Source organism: Pseudorca crassidens, chromosome 2 (genome assembly GCF_039906515.1).
Source record: "Pseudorca crassidens isolate mPseCra1 chromosome 2, mPseCra1.hap1, whole genome shotgun sequence".
NCBI lineage: Eukaryota > Metazoa > Chordata > Mammalia > Artiodactyla > Delphinidae > Pseudorca > Pseudorca crassidens.
This window is the reverse complement of record NC_090297.1, coordinates 36,452,148-36,465,515: the sequence shown is the minus strand read 5'-3', so window position 1 is coordinate 36,465,515 and position 13,368 is coordinate 36,452,148. Positions and strand designations below refer to the sequence as shown.

The window sequence follows — 13,368 nt, the reverse complement described above, 5'->3', positions numbered from 1 at the left end:
AGCCTCAGCAAGGGCGCCCGAGGTTCCCTTCCTCTCACCATGCAGATGAGGCATTTGTAACGGTCCCCACGGGATAGCTGCCGCTCCAGTTCCCTGACCCGAGCCTTCAGGGCCTCAAACGTGGTCACAGCTGAATCTTCGGTGATTCTGCAAAGAGGATGGCATACCTGGGCAGGCAGCAGGCTGGCATCCCTAACCTGAACCTCCAGCCTACAGCTCCCCTGAATTCCAGAATCGCATATATAGCTGTCTGCTAGACGCCCCACCCATATCCTCGATCTGCACACTCCACATTCCAGAACTGCATTCCTCACCCTCTCCTTGCTCCTCTACCTCCGTCCTGGTGAATTTCTAAACCAGACACCTGGGAACCATTCTCAAACCACGTCTTCCCAGTCACTCCTCACATCCAAAATCTGTCATCTAGCTCCTAGTATCTCTGGCATCTCCACTTCTTTCCATAGCTACCACCCCTAGTCCAGGTGCTCATGATTTCCTCTGTGGATTGTGCCATCAACCTGAATGGCCTCTCAGACCCCAGTCCCCTCATTCCATTCTGTTCTCCTGGCACCTACAATTCTGCAAACCTGACCACTTCTACTTCCAACGTTTTAGTGCCAAAATTTATTAAGCACTTACTAAATGCCAGGGATTGTACGGAGGGATTAAAAGTAATTATCTTATTTACACCTCACAAAACCCCCATGATGAGATCCTAATACTCCTATTTTATATATGAAGAAACTAAGCACAGAAAAAGTAGCCTGTCCAAGGTTCACAGAGTGGGGAAGATGGGATTCAAACCCTGGCAGACTGATTCTGTGATCAACCAGTAACTGTGTAAGTAACCGCTACCCTACACTGGCTACACCCAGGAGGAGACAGGCCTCCAGGCTGAGGGAACAGTGGGAACAAGGCCTAGAGGCCCTAGAGCCCCATCTGGCTGGAAGGCTCACTTCTGAGTAAGCAGAAGGTGCTACACTGGGAAAGGAGACTGTGTCCAAGAAGACCCCAGATGCCGCAATCAGAGAGGAAAGTTTATCTTACTGGCAATTTACAGGAAGTTGTTGAGAATGTTGGAAGAGGGCTGTAAAGGGTAAGAGCTGAGGTTTAAAGGGTGTATTCAATCAGCTGAGGTAGAATCACAAGGGTGGTGTGTGGGCAAGGACCATCTCCTAGGGTGGCCTGTCTTGCCAGCTTAGGGGAGAGAGTTGGCCCAGAAAGCCTGAAAGCTTACAGGTAGTCTGTCCCTGCTGGGTGTAAGTGGTAATGGGGGGGCATGGGTAGGATGATGGGAAACATTTCATGGGCAGCAATGAACTTTGATCTCTGACCTTTCTCTTTTAGGGCACTAGCAGCAACCCAGAATGTGACTTCCTGATGGCTGTGTCCCTATGTCAGGGATGCTCTAGATCCATCACTCCATGGGTCCATGATGCTTTCTGCCTTGCCTCTCTCCAGGGAAGCTGAGAAAGGCTCTGACTACAACTCCTCCTGGCATTGGCGGATTTCCTGGGAGCATCCATTCAACTTTCCAGCTCTGGAAAGCTTTTACCATCCCCTCCTTCCTCACAAGCACTTGCACGGCTGGCTCCTCCCCCAGGCACTTTGCCCAATGCTCTATGTGCCATCCCCACCTGGACTGTTGGTAAGTTCCTGACAAGGAGACAAGGATGGGTAGCTGTGTTCCCTTCCTCTCCAAGGACCAGGCTGATCCTATGAGGTTATTTCAAAGATTGGGAAACCAAGGCCTGGAGCTGGGGGCAGCCTACCCGAGTAGAAAACTAACTGTCAAACCCCAAACCAGAGAATGAGTTAGAGCTGGGAAGGCAAAAAGGATGAGGCCAGGAGAGAATGAAGCCATTTCCCACTTCCATCTCCAAAGGCTCCAAGGCCACATCCAATTCCAGAGCCCACCCTATCTTGGATTTGCTCGGCACATAACTGGCCTCTATTCGTTGCTCTGGTGAACTACCCAGTCCTCCAGGCCCCTGACCCAGGTAGGTTGTGAGCTATTCCTGAGCCCCTCTAGGGTATGGGGTGGAGAATTTCTTGGAAGAAGCCATGTCTTCCTGCCTTTCTCCTCCCCTAGGTTGTGAAAAAGATCTAGGATGGGAACCCATAATGTGTACGGGGAAGAGAGACATCATGGGGACTGAAGGGCCCTAATCTTGGCAAATCCAGACCCAATGGAGATCTCTGCACATGACTAAGCCAGTCCCCAGCTCATCCCAGACAGCCCTGCCCACTGGTGCCTGTGCTCACACAGGTGGGACAGTCCCCAGCTCCCCCAGCCCTCAGCGGGTAGGACCTTCATGGATGGCCACTGGTTCTGGCCCCCACCTCCCCCTGGGCGCCATCCCTGATTAATGATCTTGTCTTTCTGATTTATGAGCAGCCCCTCCAGATGAGTGTAGGTGCCCCTTACGGCCCCGCCCGCCCCGCTCAGCTGGAGTAGGAGAGAATTATTAAATAAACATCCATACGTCATTCCTCCCCCCCACCTCAAGCTGGTTGCGCCGAACCCGTGCGGCCCGCTCCGGCGCTGACATGGAGCAGCTGCGGTGATTCATGGGCAGCTGGGCCCCACGCTGCGGCCCATACATCATGCCAGCAGCACTCACGGCCCTGGCCGAGATAAACTGATCAACCACAACGGGCTGGAATGAATTTATGACAACACAAAATGGAGGGAAACAAATGGGAGGTGACCCTGGGCCACCGACCCGGCCCTGCACCGGCCTGCAATCCACTCTCTTGGCAGAAGGCAAGATGGAACACTGGCCCTGGAATGAAGAGGTTGCCTTTTAACCCTGGGCAACCTAGCCTCGAGAGGAGGGAGGGGCGGGTGTGAGGAGTTAGGCAATGGCCAATGGCAGCAGCTCCAGGCAGCCAGAACTGGACAATGCCACCTCCTGGGGCCAGAACTGGCCTTGCCTGGGCTTCTGGAAAGGCAGTAAGGTGCCCTGCTGATTTCAAATCCTGGTGGCTCCTGAGGATCCAGGCCAGGGGTTGCCCAACCCTGGGAGAAGTGCTAACGGATCCCCTTTTCCCCTGCCTGAGAACACCGGCCAAAAATTCCTACCAGAAGTGATGAGACCCAATACTCCTGCCTAAAACCCACTGCAAGCGCCACCGGGACAAGAAAAATGAAACCAATTTAGCTCCCGATTAAGAAACAGAAACTGGAGATGAATCAAGTGTGCTGGCTGGGCTGGGCAGCCATACATCACACTCCCTGGGCGGAGGCCTCTGCAGCGGGCGGGCAGGCAGGCAGGCTGACTGCTCCTCCCTCCACCAAGGCTCCCAGGGCCTGGGCCCAGCGATCAATTCACAGAGGCATGCTCAGCACCAGCTGGGCCCCACCGTCGGCTGTGTGCCCAGGGCACCAGGCCTTCCTGGTAGCAAAGGGCCCCTCGCCCTCCAACTGAGCTGTGGTTCCCCAGGCCTCCCTCCTGGCCAAACACTCACTTCTCGATGTCACTGTTCTTGCAGGTCTTCTGCATGGCCTCCTGCTTGCTGCTCTCACCGTTGCTGGTAGATGGCATCTCTGCTGGGACAGAGAGGCAACTCACACTCTGGCCAGACTGGGCAGTACAGGTGAGGGGTTGGGCTTAAGGCAGTCACTACCACCCCCCATCACTCCTAACCTGCGTCAGGACTTACCGTCACTGGCCCATTTAGAGAACTCAGGTGTGATGCGTGTGCTGGGAGGGCCACCACTAGAGGAAAGGAAGGAGAAAAACGAAGTGGGCCCTGAAGCAGGCAGGATAACCCTGAGGGCGGGTACTGGGTTGACACCCACCTCAGGGCTTCCCATCCCTCTAACCCCCCCACCCAAGCCTGTGCCCACACTTGCTTTAGGACTGCGCCCCGGAGTGCCTCTCTCTCCTTGGCTTCACCGGGCTCCTCGCCTGTGCAGGGGATGACGTCGGCCTCCGTGTATCTGGCACGGTGGTCAAGGACAATGGATCCTAGTTTGCGGTGGGCCATGAGGGTTGAATCCTCAGGAGGGCTCCCCCGGCCCAAGCTGAGACACTGACCCTGGGGGGGGGTGTGGATGAGTGACCGGAGGTGCTCGCTACTTTTCTTATTCCCTTTGGACTGTCCCACCAGCCCCACCTTGTCCCGCAGTGCCCCAAGGATACTGTGGTTTCCCATACTCCAGAGTGTCATCCCCATCCACATCCAAGTCAGCATCACTGTCCGGATTCTCTTTGCCGCTGCACATGACGAAGCCAGAGCCTGTGGGAAGCAGGATATGAGGAGGGCCTGGGGCCAGCAAGACGAGTCCAAGGGTACCCCTTCTGTTTCCCTAGGTACGGCTCAGGTTTTGAGCTAGGCAAGGCCAAACAGAAACGTGGGCTTGGGATATAGAGAGCCAAGAAACTTGGGTGCTCTTGACTCTGACATTTCAGGCCTTTTCACTCTGCATACCTCAGCCTTCTCTGCACTGCCTCCTGCTCCAAGTGGTCTCTGCTTATAAACTAGCCCATTCATACACTAGGTCAGGTCCTCAGGAGACACCTAGTCTAGGCCTGCTGAACACCTGTCTTCCAGGTCTAAGAAGAGCAGGAAGAAGACAGAGACATTCAGGTCTACAAGGCCACCCCCACCCAGGACCTGGGCATCCCGTGTCCCATGGTCCAGCCTGACAAGTCTACCAGAAGGGAGAGTAGGCTGGCAAAGGCCTGTCAGAGCCATACAGCGGGACCCCCAGCCAACGTCCTGGTTTTGGCCATCAGGTCCTCGCCAGCAAAAACACCAGGCAGCTGTTCAAATATTTGGTGTCTGAAGTGCCTGACATTAATTATTCATCCCAACCTCACTCAGCCCAGATTCCTGGACAAGTGCAGTTATAGAGGGATTAAGAAGGGATGGCCGAGGGAGAAAAAGCATGCACACCTGCTTCTCAAAGCAGTCCATGGAGGCAAGCAGGTGGGCGGAGGCAGGGCCAAGGGCCGGGCAGGTAGCTGACCTCACCGAGGAGCATCTGGCACAGCCACAGGCACTCTCGGCCAGGGGCGGCGGTGGTGATGTAAGGCGCTGAGTTGCTTAAGCTACTCCAGGCCCGCTCACCTGCCATGTGGTCTGACTCCCAGGACCACCCTTCCTGGTGGCCCAGGGCCAGTGACCACAAAGCTACTTCTCCCTCCCTGCCCATGTCTTCTCCCAGTGGTCCCCATCTCAGACCACATCTCATGAGCCAGTGGAACAGCCCTGCCGGGGACAAAAGGGGCTGAAAGCAATGGGATCTGGGTTGAGTGGAATCAGAGGTGTGAAGCAGCTCAGGGTTCTGCCCGATGATCTCAGAAATTTCTTGTTCATTCTTCCCACTTCCAGGGTCTTAACACGCTCATCAGGGCAACAGACATGTACCGGGTTGTCATGCCTCTCGCCTGTTCCTTCACCCTGTTCCTTAGAGCTCTGACCCTTCTTTTCCCTGCTCCAGCAGTGTCTGCAGCTCCCCTCTGCACACACGACCAAGTCCCAGCTCCTCAGTTAGACACGCTAAGCTCCGGATGCCCCCACTTCTCCACCTTCCCTCTTTCTCTCACTTCACTCCATAAGCTCCACATATACGGATAGACTACTTACTGCACCTCAAACGTCACCATGTCCTGCTCATGCTCTCCCCTCCATCTGGAATGTTCTCCACCTTTCAAGCCCATTTCGAAAGCACTTTCTTCCTGATCCTTCTTCTCCCTCCTACACCTCTGGTCTCTGGTCTCACAAAGGTTCCACCCAACCCAAAGGGAAGCAGCACCAGGGAAAGAGAGAGGCCAGGCACTACCCAGGCTCCACCCCTCCCTGCCAGTCCTCATCTGCCCTCCACAATGAGGCACCAACAGACTCGAGGCAGCAGGCAGGTCAGCAGCAGGGCCATTAAGCTGAGAAAACACCAAGTTACAGCTCTGTCTACTGTTCACGGCCAAGTGTCCTGACAAGCAATTCCCGCCTTGTGGGTGAATGGCACCTCTATAAACCCTCTGACAGTTTGGGAGACAAACTCCGCCATCAATCACAATGTAGCCGTCAGGTTCACTTACAGCCTGCGCCTCCCGAGCTCTGCCAACCTCCCTCCCCCAAGTACACGCAGCTCAGCAGTCAGCCTCACATCCTTGGCTTAGCCAGGGCCTGCCCGGCCCTGCCTTTTGGGTGGGCGAGCAGCAAAGCTGAGAATCCTGGCACCACTCCTCAGCCCAGTATGGCTCCCATGGCAAAGCTGAGAAAACTGGGCACCGCCAAACTACTAGGAAAAGTCCTAGCTTCTCAACACGTAAAGCAGCCCAGTGGCCGAAGTCCTCATCTCTGCAGTCTCATCGCCTACCAGGCCTGGACCAGATCTTGTACTCCAGTGGAACATAGCTATTGTGTGCATGTTTTCTCATGCCCCCCCTGCCTTTGTACTTCCTGTTATCTCTGCCTAGAAACATCTCCCTCTTGGTCTACAGAACAAATTCCTGCTCGCTCTGCGAGTCTGACTCTTCTCAATCATGCCTTCTATTCATAGTGCCTACACATGGTAGTTGCTCTATAAATACTTCCTGAATGAACTCACCTCAACATTCTCTCAACCTTTATCGAACTCACCCTCTGCCTGGTTTGACACTGAAGACAGTGTTTCCAGATCTGATTCCTACCCTCAAGGTGCTGAGTGTGGACGAGATGTCCCCAGACATTTCTACACAGGGGTCCCTTCTGCGGCGTCCATCCAGGCTCCTGTGCAACTCCAAAGTCACATTTATTACCATGTATTGTCACTGTCCCTTACCAGAATGAAGGCCCAAGTCTGTGATCTCAGCGTCATCCAGCACAGAGCTGGCCAGGCCCACAGCGGGTGCCATACAACACACGCAAGCAGTAATGGCTTAATGCCAACAATGCTGTTCTATTAGGTCCTGGGAGCCCTGTGCCGGAAGGAAGGCCAAGGCCTGATTAGCCGGTGGCCTGGAGAAACCTCTCAGGCCACAACCCTCCCTCTCAGACCCCAGCTCTCGGGTGAGCCGCGACCTTCTGCTCCCTTGACCAGCCCGGCAGGATGGAGAGCACAACACATCTTGTTTGCCAAGGAAAAGGCCTGTCTCTGGTCTGAGCAGTTTCCTCTGACCCTGACCCCACCCCCCAGCAAAGACAGATGTTGGGAACCTCTCCCTACCCCCACAGGTGTTCAGAACAGGCTGCCGCCACCAATTTCACTCTTGTGCTGCCCCAGCCAGCTCCAACCTCCTTCCCAGCACATTAAACTTTATTTTCTTAATGAAATGTCACTTGCTGACTTCTGGCAGAATCATAATAAAAAGAAACAGCCATAAAGCCATTTTATGCAGACAGCGCCCCTGCCAGCTTGCGCTCCCCACCCTGCTTCGAGAAGAAGGCTCCACAGTCATTTTATGTTCTCAGCTGCTGGAACATCCCAAGCCAGTACTCAGAGGCAAGATGGCGCAGAGTACTCCTTTCCAAGCCTCTGGCTCCTGTTCTGTGTAGCTCCAGGGATAACAGGCAAGCTGCCACTCCTGATGCTACTATCCAGGGAAGGGACTCTGCCCCTGGGACCTGCAAGATGACCCAGAGTACCCTTTAGTTACCAGGGAGGCCGCCTTGCTGAGGCTCAGCCCCACTGTATTGTGGCACAAAGGGCTGGGCTGCTGCCCACAGGCAGACTAAGCCTGAGAGTCAGTGATGCTCAGCAGTGGGGGCCTGGTCCTGGGAGGACGGGCGGTGCAAAAAACCTCTTCCCTCCAACTGGACACTAGCAATAGAAAGGGAGAGGGTTAAGTGCATATATAATAAGCAAAGCCTAAATTTTATAAAAACGACCCCCCTCGCATAAACTCCTTTTTTCTTAGGTCAAAGAGAGAGAGAGAAAAAAATCAGCATTAATTTGATCAACTGATCAGATAATCGATTGAGAAACTGGAGATGCCCGCTTACTGGGGGCAGTAACGTCGTAGAACATGAAACCACAAAAATGGAGCCATTGATTTCCTCACCTGCTGCTCCCAACAAAACCAGAGCCCAGGGAGAAAGGAGTCCTGGGGCCTCTGGAGGCGTGTGCTCTCCAAAGGTGTGGTTTGGGGGTGGTGGTGCAGAGCAGCAGCTTCCGGAGAGTTTTACACTGGAATTAGTTACAGATGCAGTTACGGTGTCTTGTGTAAACGCCATCGATTGGGGAGCTGACAGTCTGGGGAGCTGCGATGCGGGACAATCAATCGGCCTGCAGTGTCACCTGCCACCTCGCTGAACAGTTGACAATGCAATTATCCAGTGTGGAGGCAGGGAGTTGGCGTGTGTCAAACGCACTTAGCCACTTTCCGGGCCTCCTCGATAACGTGTTTCACTGCCTCACGTCAGGAGAGACGCAGAGAGACAGACGCCGTTTAAAACCACTGATACTTACTCCTTCTGCCTGTACTCCCCCGGTCCCAGCTTAACAATTGTGTTCCAAAAGGCGATTAAATCCCGTCAGTCGCCACAGGGGACAAGAAGGTGCCCTGCTCCTTGCCACCTCTTCTCGCCCCTCCCAGCAGGCAACAGTCATAACTAAAGGTAGTAAGGAGGTAGAAGGTGGCAGCCCTAACGCTCTCCATTCCAACACTGCCTGCAGCAGTCGGCTGTTCCAACACCTGTCACTGACTGCACCTGGCAGCAGGGCTGTGCTGGGGGACATTTTTAGCATCTGGGGCTCCTATCTTTTGGAAACCAACACAGCAAAGGAGGCAGCAGCTACGGCCAGGCCAATTTCTCCATGCCCCTGGGCTAAGAACACCTCTCAACCCCTTGACCCATAATCTGGAGCTGAAGTTTTATCAAGCAACAGCCAGTTAAAAGACCTGTGCCACAGCTGCCCTGCCTGTCCTCTCCATGGCATCTCATCCCAGGCCACATGGAACCAGCTTAAATCTAAGGCAAGAACTCGAGAAAGATGCAGTCCCTAGGCCAGGATTGGGGCAGGGCAGAGGCCCTGGACAGTGGGTTCTCTTAGTATCATCCCTGTCCAACATCTGTTTGATTCAAAGGGGCTCAGTGCTGGATTCCAGGGATGCATTTTCCTCCAGGGCTCAAAGATGGAGTTGCAGCACCTTCCACTTCCTGTGCTGCCTCCTGGGAAATCCCTCCATCTCGCCACTCATGTGCCCACCACATCACTGTGACCTTATCTGAAGCCAACCATTCCATATTCTCTCTCCAGCCTGTCCATTCCAGATATGATGAGCTCCAGGCTCCCCCAATCCAGCTGGGTGAACTTTCACTGGCAACCAAAACAGGAGGGACCAAAGCTCCCACCACTAGTCTCTTCTCCGGGACCCAGGAGCTGGTGACAGGCAATGAGGAGAGCTGGGGCTCATTCATCACGTACCTCCGTTGACTACAGGCAGGAGCGGGTTTGTCCCCAAGGGCTGTATAATTAGGTTTCCGCTGTGGCCCAGCCTAGAGGTCCCTTGCTCTGCCCAGGGCTGGCACAGGGCACCAGAAGAGCGTCTTTCTTCCCTAACTGTTGAGCTCTTTTAGGGGAATGTTGGTGAAATACTAGGGTCCACGTGCTGCCCTTTATGCAATTATTAACTCTGGGTGGGGAGAAACAGCAGTAGCAGGTTAGCAAACCTAAGGTTCAGAGAGGACAATCGACAGCTTAGGCACGCAGCCCAGGGCGTCTCCGAGAACTGAGAAGGCCAGAGCGTTTCCTAGTCACTGAAAGTTTCTTCCAAACTACTCTCTTAAAAACTTTCTCTCGTCCTTCAGATTCTTAAAGATCCACTTCCAGCTGGACCTATCTCAGTGCTTACCTGTTCTGTCTGGTCCTTCGCTTTGTCCTAAAATACCAATTCCAAGTACTCCCAGGCCTAAGCAATCTGGGCCTCACCCTCAGTAACCACAGGCCCCATCTCCAAGGCCCATTCCCCTCAGCCAAGTGTCCCACCAAAACCTCTTGCTTGTTCACTGGTTCCACGGCAGAATACATTCAAGGAAACCGATTTGCTCCACCAGACCAGCTCCCAGTGGGCCTGGTGGGAAGCTTTGCTGAGGATGATGAAGGGGTCCTGGTCCGGAAGGAGGGATAGGGGGTGATCAGATACAGGAACTTATCTGCAATTCTTTCATATCCAACAAGAACAGCAATCTCTGTTCTGTCAGCATGCACAGCTTGGCTTAAATGGGCCTCACCACTCGCCTGCTCATCCTGCCTCTGCTCCCTCTCTCTGAAGTTGGCTGGGCAGCTTCTTCAGCCAGCGTTATCACTCCCTCTAACCGGTCTTGGCAGGCAATCTAATTCCTCCTGAAAAGGTCACCGCCATTTTAACTGCCTTTCAATCACATTAAGCACGCGCTGCCCGGCTTGCGGCCCAGCCCGCCCGGCGGGCGATCAATGCGCTACACTGACACCAGCCCGCCTGGCGGGGCCACACCCAACCAAACCCCCCAAGAGTTGGGGCCTATCGGTCCTGGCCAAGGAGGGTAGACTGACAGATGGCCAGCTCCTGCAGACAGGGTTTCGGGGGCAGAGGCGGTCAGGATCAGACAGGGCCTCCTTTGATAGCACCCCCCACCGAGGAGCCTCAGCCTCCTCCGCTCCACTGCGCCCTGCTCTCTGCCTCGTGGCCCCTGCTGATCTCGCTGTAAAACAGCCTTTCAAGTCTGCCTGTCTTTTGACTGCACTAAGCTGTTTAAGAGGCGGCAGCAGCTTCTATCAGGAAAGCCGGAGCAATTCTCTGCAGATAAAGGCACCTCCGGCCCCCGTTCCCTCTTCAAGTCTCACTCTCATTCTCGCTCTCCAAATCGCTCAAAGAAAAGCCCCCTTTGAACTCCTCTCAGGAATTCTTGAAAAGAACAACCTCACAGTGTAAACACTCAGGGAAAACTGACACCCCCCCATAGGGCTGAAGAGCCCCTCACACCCGCTCTGCGAGTGCGTCCCAGCACCTGGGAAATACTTGGTTGTAGCAGCAGGCCCCATGCAGCTTCATCCTCCTAAGCCCTGTTTGGTGCCCAGAAGCCACCAGGTCCAGTTCTGTGCCAAGAAAGCTGACTAAAAACTTGCCGCAGTAATGGAAGATATGAAAATCTGCAGCCACAACAGAGCGAACCCAGAGCAGAATCCTGGAACTGCCCCTGAACAGACACCTGTGTGTACAAGTCACTGGACCCTGGGCTTTGCTGCTCATCTTCCCTGGGCCTCAGACACTCGGAAACTCCAGGATAGGACCAGAGTGAAACGGCAAACGGACATCCTCCCAGCTCAGCGCTCAAGCTCGGGAAACGGTTTGGCCTGATTAACCTTCCTGATTTACACTTTGGCTTGTCCCCAAACGCTCGGGCAATATGAGAGAAGCCCAGAAGCATAACGCCACACCTGGGCTCGTGGCCCCTTCATGTAGCCAGTCTGCCCTGGATGGCACTGTGGGGACCGATCCTCAGCACCAGCCCGAGAAGCACTGCCCCAGTGAGGCAGAGACCCTCCTCCCAGCTGCTGTGAGATTCCCCAGGGACCAGACACAGCAATACTCCCAAGGGTGTTGCCCAGAGAACTGGAGGCAGATGGGAAGCAGACTGGATCACTTCATGACCACAAGCTGCAGTGCCAGCTGTGCCTGTGCACAGAAAGAGAGAAGAGCTGGAGGCTGACAGCTCCCCCTTTGCCCTGCCCAAGGCAGAAGGCTTTGACAAGAGGATACCGACCCTGGGCACCTACCAGTCTGCTATTTGACCTGGTGGGGGTGGGGGACTTCCACTGGGCCAAGCTATATCTCTCCAAGGAGCCAAGTAGGTAGTGGGGCTGGGCAGGGTCCTGCAGCAGTGGGGGAGAGTCCCAGGGAAGCAGGGAGCAGCTGGGCACAGGCCCCTCTTGCTTCAGGGCAGAGGGTGCCCAGGGAGAAGAGATGGGATCAGAGCTAAAATTAGATTCACCCGTGAAGCTCATGGGAGGTCAAATTTTGCCATAACTCACTCTCTCCTCTGTAACTGATTTCCCTGACATGGGGCTGAGGAGGAGGGGCGGGGGGGGGGGAGGAGTGGGGGGAGGGGGGCGGGGGGGGGAATCCAATGTGTTTGCCTGGAAGCCCTAGGGGCCCCCAGTGCTGGAGGTGTACAGCAGGTTGCTGGATTCTCATTTATCAGCCTTAAGAGGGATGGAGTGATAAATGCATAACCGTCCCTTTAATATTTTATGCAGGTGCTAACGTGGCTTGGCTGTCACCTTCAATGCATCACCCGAGGCTGAGAGACCCCCTCGTCACTCCTAGCCTACAGCCTCACAGTTCCATTTCCCCACCCAAATACATCCATTTTAATATGCACATCACAGGCAGGCAGCACGGTCACAAAGGAGCCCCACCAGCAGCAGCTCGCACGTGGTGGAATGACCAGCCACCAGCCCTGGCCTCTTGGCTCCCAACAGATGGATACCCAGCAGAGGCCTGGCCGCCCGAGTGCCACTGCCTATGTGTCAGCTGCTTGTACCTCGGAAACCACCTTCCAGGAGAGTGGTGGCCCGTATCCGCTTCTGCCCGCACCACTCATACTCCTCGAAGCGGTTGCTGTTCTCATGCTCGATGTCCACGGCATCATCCTCAGCCATGCAGGAGCCTTCCCTCTGTGAAGAGCAGAGCAGGATCATGCGGGTCCCAGGCCGTCCCTACCTGCTCCCCAGGGCCTGCAAGGAAGGCACAGCCCTAGCCCCGAGCTGCAGTGTGCCCCACAGGCCCCCAGCTCTAGGGCTCCTTTGAAGTAAACCAATCTAGAGGTCAAAGACCTGGGCTTTTCCCCAATAGTTTTCCACTGGAGCCCCAGGGGAGGAGTGGGAGAGCGAAAGCAAAGGAAGAGAGCAAAGAACAGAGAGTAAGAAGCTGCTGAGACCCCAGAGAGACCCCAACAGCCCATAGATCTGGAGGCAGTGAGCAGCTAGTGTCAGGGGAAGGAGGGGAGGGGAGGGAGGTGGTGATGGCCCCTCTACCTTAGAAAGGCAATGCTCCACATGCCTACTCATCTCCTGCTCCGATCCTGCCAGGGGGCGGCTGCACAGGGGACATACCTGCCCTTCATCTTGCTTCCTCCGTTTCATTTTCCCAATCCGAGCTGCATGGAGAAACCGAAAACAAAGCATAGAACAGGCAGACGGTCACTGTAGTTCCCAAGGTCCCAGTGGAGCTGACACATCCTGACCTCCTGCCAGCCATTAGCCCTTTTGTTCAGTGCCTCATCTGGCCCTCATCATGCAGCACCTTCGGCTCCTTTGGGGACTGGACCTTGCCAAGAGCACCTGGGGAGGAGATTGGTGCTAGGCCAGTGAAGTGTCCACTCTTCGGCCACAGCTGGCTCAAGCTCAACCCTTACCTTCCTACCTGCAGTGCTCAATGAATGCAGTGAGCA

At 54.9% G+C, this 13,368-nt stretch overlaps 1 protein-coding gene across 5 annotated transcripts in view; it reads right to left on the bottom strand.

Annotated features, from left to right (window-relative positions):
• The window catches only part of RNF220 (ring finger protein 220), a 220,303-nt gene that overhangs the window by 1,953 nt on the left and 204,982 nt on the right, over positions 1–13,368 (bottom strand). For 3 of the 5 annotated variants that reach the window (XM_067725881.1, XM_067725885.1, XM_067725886.1), the window contains 7 exons: positions 12,953–13,074; positions 12,460–12,592; positions 4,149–4,245; positions 3,860–3,946; positions 3,667–3,722; positions 3,472–3,550; positions 39–147 (listed from right to left, as the gene is read on the bottom strand). In XM_067725881.1, coding sequence (XP_067581982.1) covers positions 39–147; positions 3,472–3,550; positions 3,667–3,722; positions 3,860–3,946; positions 4,149–4,245; positions 12,460–12,592; positions 12,953–13,074 — 683 coding nt within the window. Of the gene's footprint in view, positions 1–38; positions 148–3,471; positions 3,551–3,666; positions 3,723–3,859; positions 4,045–4,122; positions 4,246–12,459; positions 12,593–12,952; positions 13,075–13,368 lie in introns of those variants that run through there. The other 2 variants (XM_067725883.1, XM_067725884.1) reach the window with 2 other exon arrangements.